The sequence below is a fragment of the Rhipicephalus microplus genome, chromosome 6, assembly GCF_043290135.1.
Source record: "Rhipicephalus microplus isolate Deutch F79 chromosome 6, USDA_Rmic, whole genome shotgun sequence".
Lineage (NCBI taxonomy): Eukaryota > Metazoa > Arthropoda > Arachnida > Ixodida > Ixodidae > Rhipicephalus > Rhipicephalus microplus.
The window spans coordinates 99,782,097-99,797,868 of NC_134705.1; the positions used below are offsets into that span (position 1 = coordinate 99,782,097).

General features: G+C 46.7%; 1 protein-coding gene across 1 annotated transcript in view; it reads left to right on the top strand.

Moving 5' to 3' along the window:
- The window catches only part of LOC142764839 (uncharacterized), a 140,490-nt gene that overhangs the window by 81,308 nt on the left and 43,410 nt on the right, over nucleotides 1-15,772 (top strand). The window contains exon 5 of the mRNA XM_075865373.1: nucleotides 10,305-10,337. Within this exon, the coding sequence (XP_075721488.1) occupies nucleotides 10,305-10,337 (33 nt within the window). The remainder of the gene's footprint in view (nucleotides 1-10,304; nucleotides 10,338-15,772) is intronic.

Here is a 15,772-nt window from a genome sequence, read left to right on the forward strand (position 1 = left end):
TTACCAACACTGCTTGAATATTGGTCTGATATTTAGCACTGTCTTGCTTTTTCTTTCATGTCTGCTAATTGACATTAGTACAGTGTCGAACAAAGAAAAAATACATGGTTTTCTTCATCATAGCAATTGGTCAAACGCCAAACTGATTTGTTTTTCTACAAAAGTAGTTTTATGTTTATTATACAATCATAAAACATAGCTTGTGTAGTGTTTAGCGGTGTTTGACAGCTACACCATAAATGCATCCACGTTGAAGCTTAGTCATACATTTCCGTCCCGACTATAACGTCAATCATCAATAAATAACACACCCTTGTGGTCATAGAAGCTTTTGGTAGGTGTAGTAGTTAACAATGAGAGTGGAACAATAAAAAGCGATGTTACGGCCAGCAGAACGTGAATAAGAGGACGCCGAACTTAGCCTAACGTCGCTTATTTATGACTTGTTGGATGAATTTCTCAGCAGTGCACGGTTGCTACTATTTTTATCACATGACCGTCCCCGACCTTGTCTCAGCCAGTCATCCTAAGCTTCAATTCAGCCAACAGATTGGGCCAGCGAAGCGGCCGTGGTCCTAGCTTAGGTTAGAACGCAACATGACAGCACCCATGCCGACACGACCACCCACTTCGATCCAAATTCACGCTTGCTACTCGCCTACTTTCATCACAGCGTTAAATAAATGGTAAAGTCTGCTGCCACTTCCTTTCATTTCACGCTGGGGACAAACCATCATGCACGTTGTCTTTATAAAGGATATAAGCTGTGTTTGTTTAGACATGCTTCCTAAGCCTAGTCACTGATCATTTGATAATCAATCATGAAAACAATAAAAAGTACCGATGAATGCATTGCTCTCGAAGCTCAGACGTGAATATAAAGAAAATAGAGGCTTGCATTGTGAATTCACAAGCCGCAGAACACACGACGGCGACATGATAAAATCGAGGCGTAAGGAAACTGGAGGCATTAGTGCCGCCATGTTGAGCTTTCCAGTGCGTATGTTTGCTTCGATTTTACTTACTGATCCGTCCGTCTGCTTCTCTCGGCGCACATATAGCGTCTGCGTGCTTATGGGGACACCAAGCAGAAGATGCGACGTGAATGTCGGAGCAGTGCTGCAGAAGGCCACGGCAGAATTACAGCCATGGTAGGAAGATGGCCATGTCACTGTGGCGCCATCCAGTTTTGAATGGACAAACCAGTGGCGCAAAGCATAGTGTTTCCTAAATTATCTAGAAAGAACTCTGACGCTGCGATCGTTCAGCGACCATTGGAATTCTGGGTATGGCATGAATTTGCCTAGTCGTCGTGCTTGGGGGGAGCGAACGCACTTGAGCTTCGTTTATTGCTGCGCTTTGTTTTTCTTTTGAAGGAAAAGACAATCTGTTTAGAACTTCGTGACTCAATTTGAAATAAGCCTAAAAAGTGAAGGTGGCGATGCGTAACTGCCAAAAATTTGCAGATTGTTGTTTCGTGACAAAGCAGCTTCAAGCCGCAAGAAGCCATAATGAACGTAAAGTACGAAGACTAAGTAAATCTATGTGATACCCACCATACAGTTTCCTAAAATTCACTAGAGGTACACTCTACTTGAGGGAACTGTGTCGTTGCGATTGTTCAGCGACCATGGGAATGATGGGTAGTACACGCATCTGCCTAGTCTTCGTACTTGCGGGCGGCAAATCGTACTTGCGGATTTGTTGATTGCTGAGTTTCGCTTGTCTTTTGAAAAAAACATTCAACCCTTTTGAACTTCGTGGCCTGATTTTGAAAGGTAAGTCGAAAAGAATGAGGTGGCAAAGCGCAACCGCTAAACATTTTCTGATTTTGTTTCGTTAGAAAACAGCTTCAAGCCACACGAACACACATGGAGCTTAAAGTAGGCCAGAAGTACGAAGATTAGACAAGTGTGTGTACTACCCATCATTATCATGCTCTCTGAAGCGCCGTGTGTTGCAGCTCTTATAGACACTAGCCCCAAAGTTCGCTCTGGTGTACATTGGGGAAAAAAGGAATTTTCTCCCCATTTTTCAATTCTACGAATCCGTCGGTGACGGCATTATTATCGGATTTCGGTGCTGCTTGCACACAGGATACCTGGTGAGTTTGACTCGCTCCGTTTCGACATGCATCTGCTTTGTGCCCAGTCTGACCACACTTGAAACATTTTACTGCCGTAGGGCTCGTAAAAATCGTTCGACAGTTTTTCGCGCGATGACCCACTCGGTTGCACAGAAAACATCGCGGAATGCTCTCTGGTGCACGCTTCTTTTCTTCGGGAGCCAATTTCTTCGAATCATCGGGACAATCTTTCTTGACCTTGGCCAAATTAGTTCCACCTTGCGCTTCCAAGAATTGATCAGCCAATTCAAGCATTCCTTCAAGTGACTCAGCCTTCCTCTCTTTCAAATACAGCGACAGGCTTGGGTGGCAACTAGTAAGAAATTGTTCTCTAATTAGGAGCTCTCTAAGTTCATCGTACTCCTGCGCTGTCCCTGAAAGTTCAATCCATCTGTCGAAATAATGGCAAAGTCGGGCGGCATACTGCGTAGCCGTCTCCCCATCAGCTGGCTTTCCTGTCCTAAATCTGTCCCGGAATCCTTCCACGGTAAATCTAAATCGCTTCAGCAAAGCAGCTTTCACCTTTGCATAGTTGGCTGCATCGGTTGGCGTCAGCCTACCGTACACACTTAGCGCTTCACCACTCAAGCAAGTACTCAAAGCAGTTGCCCATTGATGTTCCGGCCAATTCTGGCTCTTCGCAATCGTCTTAAATCGGTGAAGGTACGCGTCAAGGTCGTCCTTCCTTTCATCAAACGCTACGAGCAGCTTGCTTGGGTTCAAGCGGAAGCCATGGTCTTCCCGTTCGCTGCTTTCAACTCTAGCTTGGACGGGAGTTTCGTTTCGCTGTTGCAAACGGAGCCGCTCGAGTTCAATTTCGTGCTGCCGCTGCCGTTCCCTTTCAGCCATCTCCGCTTCTCTTTCTTCTTTCAGCTGGCGCTCCCTCGCTTCTCTTTCTTCTCTCGCCCTTTCGGCTGCCAACTTCTCTCTCTCCAGCTCCAACTTCAATTGCTGCTCTCTTTCTTCTTTCAGCTGTCGCTCCTTTGCCTCTCTTTCTTCTCTCGCCCTCTCAGCGGCCAGCTTTTCTTTCTCCAGCTCTAACTTCAATTGTTGCTCTCTTTCTTCTTTCAGCTGTCGCTCCTTTGCCTCTCTTTCTTCTTTCTCTCTCGCAGCTGCCAACCTCTCTCTCTCCATCTCAGCTGCTTTTTCTTCTTTGGCTCTCTCTTTTTCTTCTTTTTCCTTCTGGGTGACCCACTTCCGTAGTTCGGCGCCAGAAAGACCCATCTTTTCACCAAGAGCAACTAACTTTTCGAGATCCATTGTGTCTCGCAACTCGCAACTAAAACCTTGCCGCGTGCAAAAAGTATCTGCCTAAATCAGTCTATCGGAACACTCCCCTGCACTCGTTAACGAGAATACTCAACAACACACAAAATCGTTCTGATAGCACTATCAACAAGTCGAGGCTCTTTCTCACTACTTTGGACACACTGTGCACCAAAAGGTCCTGTCGCGGACGCCAGATTAATTGTCACACCGGTCCCGTTTATTAGGGAGGCGATCGCCGGGCTAATTCCAAGAGCCGAAGTATCGGCCCCCGAACCGCACCACGAAAGCGTGGACAATTTAGAAGTGGTCCTTTTCGGCGCGCCAGCGGACGCCGGCTGTGGCCCAAAGAACAAGTCAGAGCCGAGAGTTGATAAACAAACAAATTATATTCTCAATAATGGCAGATCGAAACACAATACACAAAAATGCACACTCCACAATAGTTGCATACAATATGTCACCAATCAAACCAATCAATCAACGTATTACACAATACAATCAGCCCCACTCAAAACAACGGACACAGACAACAATACGCACTACAATGCAGTCGCATGCATTGAACAACCAAGACACTTAAGACTAAAGAGATAGAAAACCTATTCAGTCCTAAGTCCTTGGAACAAAAGTCTGAATGATACTCTTCCGAGAATCACTCACTCAAAGTCCAGCGTTGTTGTCGTTCCGCTGCCCCCTGAAGGTTCTCTTCCAGGAAACCTCCCGTCTTCAATTGGCCACTCCTTACACTTCAACTTCTTCGCCGGAACACGTCGGCTTCACACCCGCAGCTGTTGCCACAGGTCTTCGCTCGATAGCGGTAAACACACGCTCTTGCCTGTAGCCCGAGCCTTCACCCCTCAGGTGGAAATCCTCTTCATCTCCGGCTTCGTCCCTACGGACCAAAACCTTCGCCGACTACACGGCGGAATCCCTACGCGCTCTGGCGCTCACTTCCGTCTCCTCCTGCCTTCTCGTCTCGGCCGCTCGATTAAATACCTTCCGCGCCACCTTCCAGAAATTTCTCGTCATTTCGTCGGCGCGATACGCAACGAAGGCTGGGGAGAGGTGAAAGACGGTTCGACTGCCCTCCCCGGAGGATGATTCAACTCGGTTTGACCACGCCCCGTTCGTTCTACAAAAATCGCGGGCTTGCTGGGCCGCCGATGCGGGGTGAGGAGGTTCGTCTGCGACGCCACGCTTCCGCGGGGAGAGCGCGCGCCCGGGGAGCCTTGGATGTTTGTTTTCTTTTTTTTTCTTTTTTTAACCTCGCGGCGTTTCTCCCGCCCGTTGTCGCAAGAATTTGGCGGCGCGCTCTTTTTTTAGCGCTCGTTCTGTGACACTCTATAATACCCAAAAGGCTTCTGCTCGTCGAAGTACCATGCGTTGAAGCTTCCCCAAACACTAGCACCTGAGTTTCTTCGAGTGTATATTCAGGAAATTATATGGCACAAAATTGTCTATTAAACACCACTCCTTGACCAGAGGGAAACTCAGGGCGTGCCATGCCTTGTCTGTTGGCCGGCTGCCATTATTCGCGAAACAAGTTTAAGTGGGAAACGCGGAGTTAAAACAAGCGAAGCTGGCGAGTGTCACATGGCTTTGAATAGCTATTTTAGGGGCGAAACTCCATAAGGCCTGGATCATGCGTCTCGGATGTACATAGTATTAGCAGTGGCAGGTAGCCAACTCTTTTTCAGTCCTTGGAATGTCCGCTGCATGGCGGTACTTGTACATGATGAGTATAAGATGAAAAGATGCGAGAAGGTGGTACATGTAGTGCTCACGAGAAGAACGGGCAGATGGGAGGATGAACGCACGGACAGACCGACAGATTCAAGAATGTACAGACGGATCGACAGACAGACAGACAGACAGACAGACAGACAGACAGACAGACAGACAGACAGACAGAGAGACAGACAGACAGACAGACAGACAGACAGACGAATGGACGTATAGACAAAGAGACGGATGGCAGACACACAGACAAACAGGCGGACGGATGGATAGACAGACCGATAGACAGAAAGACGGATGTTCGGGCGAATGGAGAGAAGCACGAACGAACGCACAGACGGACGGACTGATGGACAAGCAGAAGCGTGGATGGATGGACACATGGACGGACCAACGGACGCTTCGCCCCACTCATCATCATTCACTCCGTAGAATTGCTGTGATTTTTTCTTATGAATGCTATGAGCAACGCCGGTGATAATATGTTGGGTTTAACGTCCGAGAACCGATATATGACTATGAGATACACCGTGTAGGAGGACTCCGGAAATTTCGACCACCTGGGGTTGTTTAACACGCGCCCAAATTGGAGTACACGGGCATACAAAATTTTCGCTTGCATGGAAATTGCAGCCGCCACAGCCGGGATTCGATCCCGCTACCTGCAGGTCACCAGCCAAGTACTTTGGCCAGTAGACCACCGTGGCGGGGCAATATGAGCAACGCCGACGCTTGGGGTAATATCTTGACTTGGGGTGATAAGGTGTTGACAAAATTGCACTTCTCCCATTGATCGTGCTGAACCAGACGGTCGCTTAGAAACGATGCGTTAATTGAACTAAATGCACTTTACCAAGAACGCCGTGAGAGGGTAGTGTTATACTCAAAAGGCGTATTTTCAAAACTTACGAATTATGTGACGGTGGCGCAGAGGATGGTGTGCCCGGAATTTGTTGTATAGCTGACCCAGACGTCATGGGGTTGATTCCCGTTGATGGTGCTTTCTTTTTCATCATGCGTATTTTTTGACGTGACTATTGTGATGGAAAGACGTCACGGAATTTTTGGTGGACCCCTCATAAAACACTTTCATGTTAAAAGAGTGATCTGCACTCGACGTCAGTGCTGCTAACGGCGCTCGCGAACATTCCGAGGTTTAACATTGACGTATATGCCCCATAATGTGGATAGTAGGGTGACTGCCGCCGTAGCTCGACTGCTAAGAGCACCAGTCACGTATGCTATAGGTTCCAGTTTTGGTCACAGCCAGCAGCAAGTTGTCTTTTCTCTGCTTTACTTTCTTCACGTGTACATCATATGTACTACAAAAACCATATCATATATTAGGAGTCTCAAACACGCAGGCCGCACTCTGTCCTAAGAATACTTGCTAGTGGCCCGTGGCCTTCATATTGCCACCTGGTGTTCTGTGCCAGTGAACAGTGAACCAGTTTTGTGCTAGGAAAAAGAAGAAGACAAAGACGAACAACCAGTGCCAGTGTAGACGTCCTTCTTCATGTTTGTACGTTTCTTCGTGCTCCTATCGCGTGAAAACTGGTGGAGGTGCTGAGTAGAGCAGAGTTTGCGCATACGACATGCGAGGCAAGTCATTTAGGGGCCGTGGCTCTGTCTGACAGGACGGTTCTCGTAGTGCCTGCTGAACTTCATCCCGGACGATGCTGGACAAAGAACTGACAGTGGGCGCCGAAGGTACCGATAACTTCTGCAGTTCTTCGCAGATTACAGAGCGTATGAGCTCTCGGAAGAAGTCGACGTGGCCCCCAAGATTGCCCATGTAGTCCGTAACAGAGGCAAAGTTCACTTGTCGCTCGTACGTCTGGGTCCGTTGCGAAAGCGTGCTTTCAATTAGGACGGCTTCAGCAAAAAACTCTGACGTAGTTATGGGTGGGCTGCGTACAAGACCACCGAACAACTGATCCTTCACTCCACGCATCAGGTATCAAACCTTCTTCTCTTCCGGCATGTAAGGGTCAGTTTGTCGAAAAAAATGCTTCATTTCCTCAACATACATTGCGATGCCTTCGTTTGGCATTTGCATATGGCACTGGAGTTCACGCTCAGCTCGCTCTCGTCGATCGGTACTTACATACGTTTCGAGAAGCCGGCGTTTGAAGTCCACCCATGACGTGAACACACCTCCCGGTTTTCGTACCAAACACGCGCCCCGTCATTCAAACTGAAGTAGACATGCCGGAGCTTGTCTATGTCATCCCACATTTTATGAGCGGCAACGAAGTCATAGTGGACTAGCCAATCCTCAACATCTTCATAGACAACACCATGAAAGGGATTCGGCGTTCGTGATTTCAACAGCGTATTGTGCATAGGCCTTGCGCCTTCCATACCTGCTGGATTGGAGCCGCTTGGGACGGCGCTGCCTGGGATAGTTGGGGTCGTCATCCTCTCTGGGAGAAGTCCGAACTCAGGGTCCAGTCCACGGACCCTTCGGCTAGCACGGTGAACAGGCGTAACCACCGGTATGGGGCTGGAGCTTCTTCTACTGGGAGGGGTTTGGTGCATAGGGTACCCAGCACATGACAGTCTTCGCTTTTTGTGTCAGGCGATATGTAAAGCACAGGTGATATATGTCTAGAAAGAGAACACATGAGAACGCTGCAACAAAAGGTAAACTAGAGTTGATGCACAAACTCATTCATGCTTTTGGAGAGTAATGTTGAGTTCTTTAGATGCGAAGCAACTTATGGTGAAGCTCTATGTTGCATGCGCAACAGCTCGCCCAAACATTGCTAGAACGTGCTAACCTGCTAGCGTCTTGCAGCCTGCGTAAATGGCGGTGTAAGAGGCTGTTGCCTCTTCCTCTTACATACTCTCAACAATTACGTGATTAAACAGGGAAACGAAATTCTCCTGACGTGCGATGAAGTCATGTGCTCCCGCATCGCGTGGCGACCAACTGGCGTGGCATGCTCTATACTCGGCGACAACTTTTGTTGGCATCGGAGCGAAAGCTACGTAGCCAAATTACGGGCATTCTATCGCCAGTGAATGTAGTTCCGCAATAGCGCCCGTATTTTCACCACGAACTATAAAATTCCCCCTATACTTTCTACGTGGAGCTATTTGTAACATGATGCAGCTCCCACCAATAAAATAGTCGTATTTACTTCAATTTATTCGTTGTGACAGCGTTTTTCAATGCGCGAGAAAGTCCCGCCTGTTTAGGTGCACCTCAAACGCTAAGCGTGTACATGAAACGCTGATGGTGCACCCCTGTCACTTTCCATAGCGTTACGAGATGCGCGCCAAAACGGACTACTTCGCCTAGTTTTACATGTGCAGACCCACCTCCGCAGCTTTCAATTCAGTGCCAAAAGAAGTTGTCGCCGAGTATAGTGAGAGTTTGGTACGAGTAACAGAAACAGAAACTACAGTGAATTGGGGGTGTGCTCCACTAGCAAGGATGCATTACCATCGGGCAAGGTACCCGAGATGAATGGAAATTGAAGTCGACCCATGCGCCGCTTCACGTGCTTCTCATAGTTCTCTTTATTGGGCGATGGTGTAATTGTTTCCTTTTGCAAGCAACTGCTTAGCAAACGGTTGATCTTCAAGATTTCCTTGAAACACTTGACTAGAGTATATAAAGAGTATATGTCCTATGATTCTAAACGCGCTACGTCGATTAATTATGTCGAAACACTTAGCTATGTGTCATCGACGTTATTAGTTTAGAAAATGAAAGCTTAAAGAGCCAGTCAACAGACTTCGGAACGCGCAGGAAAAGCTCGCGCATCTGTCGTACGCCTGACCAACATTCTTCCACACGCAGTAACGTCAACTCGGCGATCGGCAACGTTGACTAAGTTACTCTGTATTGATACCTGGTTTAGACCAATCGACAAGCTGTGTGATACGTCACTTCACCGATTGCCGAGTTGACGTCACTGCGCGTTCAAAGAGGTTGGTCAGGCGCAGGAAAAGTACGCGAGGTTATCTTGCGTGCTTCGGAGCCTGTTGACTGGCACTTTAGGACTTCAAGGTAATCGACGTTACCTGACATTCTCAATCCGATAAGTGATGTCCAGAAATTCTTGCTGGTCTTGCTGATGTTGCGGTAGCTTTGTTCACAAAACTTTTTGCAAAAATGGTATGCTATGACATCACTGCAAAGCGAACATAGGTCACAGACCCTAACAGGGAAATTACGACATGCATGTCATGATATTCATGTTATGACTAGTCAAACTAAACGCCATGCTCATGGTGCGCTCATGGTCGTTTTGCTAGCATCACATATGCCAAATTCGGCATTACGGGACGTCAATGAATGGCGAAGCTATATGACTTGTACAAACATGATAATCATAACATCAGTGTTATGTAAAAACATGACTACATGCCACGCTCATGATGGGCTTGTGGCTCTTTCACTAGTTCCACGTATACCAAATTTGGTATCAGGTGACGTGAGTGGACGACGAAGGTAAATGACACGCCCAAACATGGTAATCTTGATGTGCCTGTCATGTGAAACATGAATACACGCTACGCTCATAGCGTGCACTTGGCTGTTTCGCTAGCTCCACATATACCAAATTTTCTATCAGGTGACGTGAATAGACAACGAAGGTAAATAGCACGTTGAAACATGATAATCATGATATGCACTTTACGCAAAACCTGACGACAAGCTACGTTCATAGCGCACTCGCGGCCGTTTCGCCATTTCCACATGCACGAAATTAGGTAATATGTGATGTGAACAGATGACCAAGGTAAATGACACATTCAAACATGATAATCGTGGCATGAAAGTCATGTACGGCATAATTTACGTCCCCCTGGTAACGTTATGCTTGTATTAAAGTGATATATCAAGCTTGATAATTCGGGCTTCGCAAATCCTCAATTCCCTTATTACGTGGAATCGGCCGATTTTTTACCAGCAGACAGTGCCTGCGGCGGCCTTATGAGATGAGAGACAGGGGGAGGGAGTTGACAGCCAGCAGGAGATGCGAGCATGCAGCACGAGACGCGAGAATGCGCAGTGGGGCATCGACGACATTGCCGACGCCGGATTCGCAAGGTGGCTTTATAAAATGCTCTGCATTTAAAAATACACCATTGTATGTGTAAAATACTTGATAATTGTCGTTGAGCACTCATCAATTACTTACTTTCATTCTAATAAGAGTGCAAACTCGGACGAGGACATCATCCCAGGGTACGTAATGGAGTCACTAAAACTAACTGTATTACAAAAGCGTTAACGCACCACGTCTTGACACTCAAACTGTGTGAAAAAAAAAATGATATGGTTTCCACATAGAACTAACATGAAACACAACCACAAAAAAGCATAGAAACGCAGAAAAATGATTGATTGATATGTGGGGTTTAACGTCCCAAAACCACCATATGATTATGAGAGACGCCGTAGTGGAGGGCTCCGAAAATTTCGACCACCTGGGGTTCTTTAACGTGCGCCCAAATCTGAGCACACGGGCCTAAGAAACGCAGAAAAAGAGCTCCATATTACTTGCGGTGGCTGTTTAGGCTTTAAAGGGGTCCTTCAACACTTTTCGAGCGTGGTCAGAAAACGCCGGCAATCGGTACTAAAGGCTCGGGACATCACGCGTAACAAATATTTTAGCACAACACGTGGCATGGAATTCACTATACATTATAAAAGTCAGCTGAAAATTGCTTTCTATTTTCTCGACAAATGACGGAAGACGTTTAAAATTCACTCCTAGAAAACCCATCTATCAGCCATTGGCTGATGTGAAAATGGCGCACTCGCTCGTTAGAGAGATCGCCGCGAGAGGCCGCGTCCCGTCTCCGCATGAGCGCGCGATCACCCTGAAGAAGCCGTGCATTTCGAGGAGAAAAAAAAAGAAAACAAATGCTCAGTCTCGAGGCGCAGGTGACGTTTTTTTTTTTTGGCCCTGCCATCCCTCCCTGCTTAGCTTCCAGCACTTTCGTCTGGACGAGAGACTAGAGAATGCAACTGCAGCATGCAAGAAATATTTCTAACTCCAGTTGCACTGGACGGGTTTTGAAAACTTTTGCAGTGTTGAGTTCTTGAGGCAATAGGCTCTTCTAGTGAATTCATTCCCTTGTTACTTGAAAAAAGTGTTTCAGGGCCTCTTTAAAAGCAAAGAGTGAACGCGGGCTTCAAGATCAGCAATGCTACAGTATTCGATTTGTTTTCGGAAACACGACTGCTGGCTGAACATTAGACAGTTTCAAACTTTACATCTGTTGATTAGTAGTGTTTTTCGCAAACGACACGCTCCCACAAAAGCCAAAAAAAAAATACTACGCGACAAACCCACTGGCGCGCCTACGCGCGCCATGATTCTGGTGCTTCCTGACGTTCCGCGTATGAGCGATACTCTTCTTTCACACCCGTTTATGACAGCGGTAAGCAGTCGCAGTGGCTATCGCTTTTGTGGCCGATAGAGAAATATGTTAGTCACACAGCCACTACTATCGCTGCAGTTCTGTCAAGAATCGAGACAGCACAATCGGGCAAATACTATGGCCATTCATACCCGGAGTGTTAAGGAGCACTACAATCATCGTGCGCACTGTCGCGCGAGCGGGCTTGTCACGTGATATATATTGCGTTTGGCGTGCATTTGCAGGTACTAGGAAAACACGAAAATTTAAAATTTACAGATATAAAACTCAAAACTGTCTAATGGGATGCATTGTAAACTGATGAACAAACTGCTCAGAGAATGTCTGGACCATTTTTGTAGTTACAAAAGTTAGTTTTTGAAGTGACTTAAAGACAATTGTTCAGAACAGAAAAAAATAGTCTCATTCATTTCAGGCAACAGTCTGCAGTGTACATTTGGTTGCGTCGTCATCGCCTGGGTCGTCATATTTGGAGCTCTGGATGATAACAGCTAGGGCACACTACATACATATATATATATATATATATATATATATATATATATATATATATATATATATATATATATATATATATATATATATATATATATATATAATGTCAAAAAATATGTTCAATAATGAAGAAAACTAAGAAAAAGGTGCTTTCAGATAGTTTAGGAGAATTCATAAATCATCCCACTTCATCTCTTTGCCTAACTCCTCTAATTAAAAAGTTAATTGACTTACCTTTTCCCCAGTATTGTTCCAACTGATGTCTTCAACCTTCCTAAGATGCCAGCCACTACAAAAAAAAAGCAAAAGTGAGACAGCGACCAAATGACGCCTTTTTCTGAATTTTCAGAATATTGGAGAGATTTCTTGAAACAACCTCCCCCTGTATAAATATTTCACTTACCGCTGGCAGTAAGCAGATCTCAAACAAACCAGTGTGTGAGTTTTATGTCACGCATTGTTCTTACATTTTCTTTTAATGTGATAATTGCTCGTGAGACGTGGACGAAACACTGGCTCTTCTGCACACAATCGTAATGTGAAAGGAAAAGAATAGTGGCTGATCCCTTCATGTAAGAATCTGTATAACACCAGAGTGAAATCTGTTTTTACAGAGGCAACAGCTCGCCGTTATTACACCGAAAAAGTCGTGACGCTTGGTTGAGCTGCCTAATGCCGAGTGCTGCGCATCGAGGTGTTCAAATTCAGTGACACCTTGCTTAAAATCGTTTGGCGCTTCAGAAATACTTTCTTCTGATTTCTTTCCCTTTATGCCTTCTTTATATGTATACATACATATAATTTTCTCTGACATGACAGCGACGGCAAACTTCTGCTGAGAGTGTCCTGCGCCGACAGTTTCATATCGGTAAAGAGGTGAGAGTATGAATGAAATAAGCATATTCACAAATTATACATGGAGAGTCCGAGGCAGCTGCAGCCAAGACGGCGGAACAACAACAACATTACGAGTGCGATGACATTCATCATCTTCATCGTCTTCCTGATGCTCACTCATTCCCGATGTCGTGTATCATATAACCTCCCGCCGCTGGTAGCGCTGTCCCAGCGCCTGCAAGGGAGTAGGATTATATGCGCAAATGTACTGTTTGAGATAGGATACGTAGACTACATCAGTGGCGGGTGAGGAAAACGACTAATGACACTCAATGAAGTGTTCCCACATGTGACCTCAATAAGTGGGTGTGAAGCCTTGCAAGGCCCGGAGTAGCGAGAAAAAAGCTTCGAAGGCAGGCCAACGTGGCAGCATGGTGTTCGGAGGAGGACCAATGAGCTTGTAAAGTAGAAAACTGCTCTGTGATGCCAATCGTAGTGGGCTTTTTGCGACAGGTGCGAGTCAAAAAGACGTTCCCGTGCGATTTGGAGTGCCTTTTGAGCCCGAGCAGTGGCATACCGGTAGTACTCTGTAACCGTTTGAATATAGTTGATAGAAGAGTTGCCTCGAAGGATAACACTGGATGTCGACCAAACAATAAATAGAAGGGAAAAAGCCAGCGGTGTCGTGGCATCACGAAGTGTATGTGAACGTCACATAAGGTAAATTACTGTCCTAATCAAGCTGATCTTTGGAAATGTACATAGAGATTTGTTGTCAAGGTTCAATTGAGGCACTCCGTAAGACCATTTGTTTGTGGTTGGTAGGCCGTAGTGAGCTTCTGACGCGTCTAACACGAGCGAAGAATTTAACTTACGAATTATAAAATAAATGAGTGAGCACAATCGATCATAAGCTGTCGATGAGCGCTATTGGAAAGAATGACGTCATTAAGGAGGAAGTCTGCGACGTCAATGGCACGGCTTATTAGTAGCGCTCGCCTAATAACGTGTCATGTTGCGTAGTCAGTGGCTACTGCAATCTACTTGTTTTCAGTCAGAGACACAGGAAATGGTCCAATGCGATCGATACCGACGCGGCAGAACGGGACGATAGGAATGTATATTCGTTAGAGTTGACCAGCTGACGTAGAATTAGAATGTTTGGAGCGCTGGCAGGACCGACAAGCAGTAACGTATCGTCACCTAGAACGGTAAAAGCCCGGCCAGAAAAATTGACGCCGCACGTGATCGTGCGTGCGCGTGGCCCCGAGTGTATAGCGGTTGGGGCGTCGTGAAGCTGTTCAAGAACAGCGGAACGAAGTGTCGCAGGAACTGTGAGTAATAGCGCTGGGCCCTTGGTACTGGTATTGCGTCGGTAGAGAATTCCATCATGTGGAACGAACGAGTGTAGCGATGATTTTAGGTGCGGCAAAGGTAGTTAGCGGATAATACGCCACAAGCGAACATTGTTGAGCTATTCGTTGCGTATCTGGATGAAAGCAAAAATGGCGAAGGCACAACGGTCAAAATGTTGTGCTGAAAAGTCGGGTGGGTCCACGAAATGACGAGAAAGACAGGCATTATCCTGGTGCATTCGGCCAGCTTCGTAAGTCATGTCGAAGCTGTATTCTCAAATTTTCAAGGCCCAACGTCTAAGTCCAGGTTGTATCTTTAAAGAACGAAAACCAGCAAAGGGCATGGTGATCTGTAATTACAAAAAAGTGCGGCCAAACAAGTATGGTAGAAATTTTCCGAGTGTCCAGACTTGTGCGAAGCACTCACACTCAGTGATGAAAAAATTCCCCGAAACAAAAAAGGGCGTGACTGGCATAAGCGATGACATGACCCGGTCCTCGTTGCCACGGGGCGATAACAGCGTCGATGCCATATCTGCTAGCATTTGCTACCAATCGACAGCAGTCAGTATGGGCGGACGGTTTGAAATTGGTAAGGTGGGCGGTGAAGTAAGTACTGTTATTAGCGTGGCAAATGCAGTTGCTTCAACACAATCTCACAGCTTTGCGCATAGGTGAAGCAATGAACGCGATAGAAGCGAATTGGAAGGTTGTGCGCAGAACGGCAAGCAGAAACGCGCCCCGAGTTTTTCACGCACAAATGACGCACGAAAAGTACTCAAAAGTACGCATGAACGCAAATAAGCGTCCCTGTTGTTACTTCACTGTGTCTGAATAGCACGCCCCTTTAGCAAACGAAGATTGTGCAACACTTGTAGTGACCTTTTGGCCCCCGGTAACTACAACAGAACTGTTCCGGCAAAAACAGAAGACAAGCCAAGACGTGGTATTGCCCTCACCACGGTATGAAGTCACCCTGCCCCCTCTCCAAGTGGCAAACTACGCGTGGGAGATGAGATCGAACGCCGCTTTGTAGTGACGATGTGGCGACGCACGCTCATTGCGCCATCTTTCTGGTACCGCTAAAACACGATAGTCGTGTTTTTAGCAGTACCAGCAAGTGCTGTCGTGTTTTTAGCGGTACGTAGTGCTGTCTCTCCCCTTTTAGCAGGTGAAGAAGCGCGCATGACCTTATATGGAAAGGCAACTGAGGCAACTTTGGAGCCTCTTCCGCAAGATGGAGCTTCCCAAACCGCCACAGAAAATCCCACCCTCCTCGAGACCTTCCATCTTCTTCCCGTCACGCAACCCATCCTCCAGAGAGAGCCGCCTCTTCGCTGTCAGATGAGGTGGTTTTTTTCCTCTCCTACTTCCTCGCCACAACCACAGCGTCCCCTCTACTCTGCCACTCAATGGAGCACACGGGCGCATCGTCTGCTATGGCTGGACCTCCTCCGAACTCAGCCGCTAGCAGTGCATCACCCCCTCTTTCTGTTTTCGGCTCCATATGCCCACTCACAGTGGATGCCTTTACCGAAGCAGATTA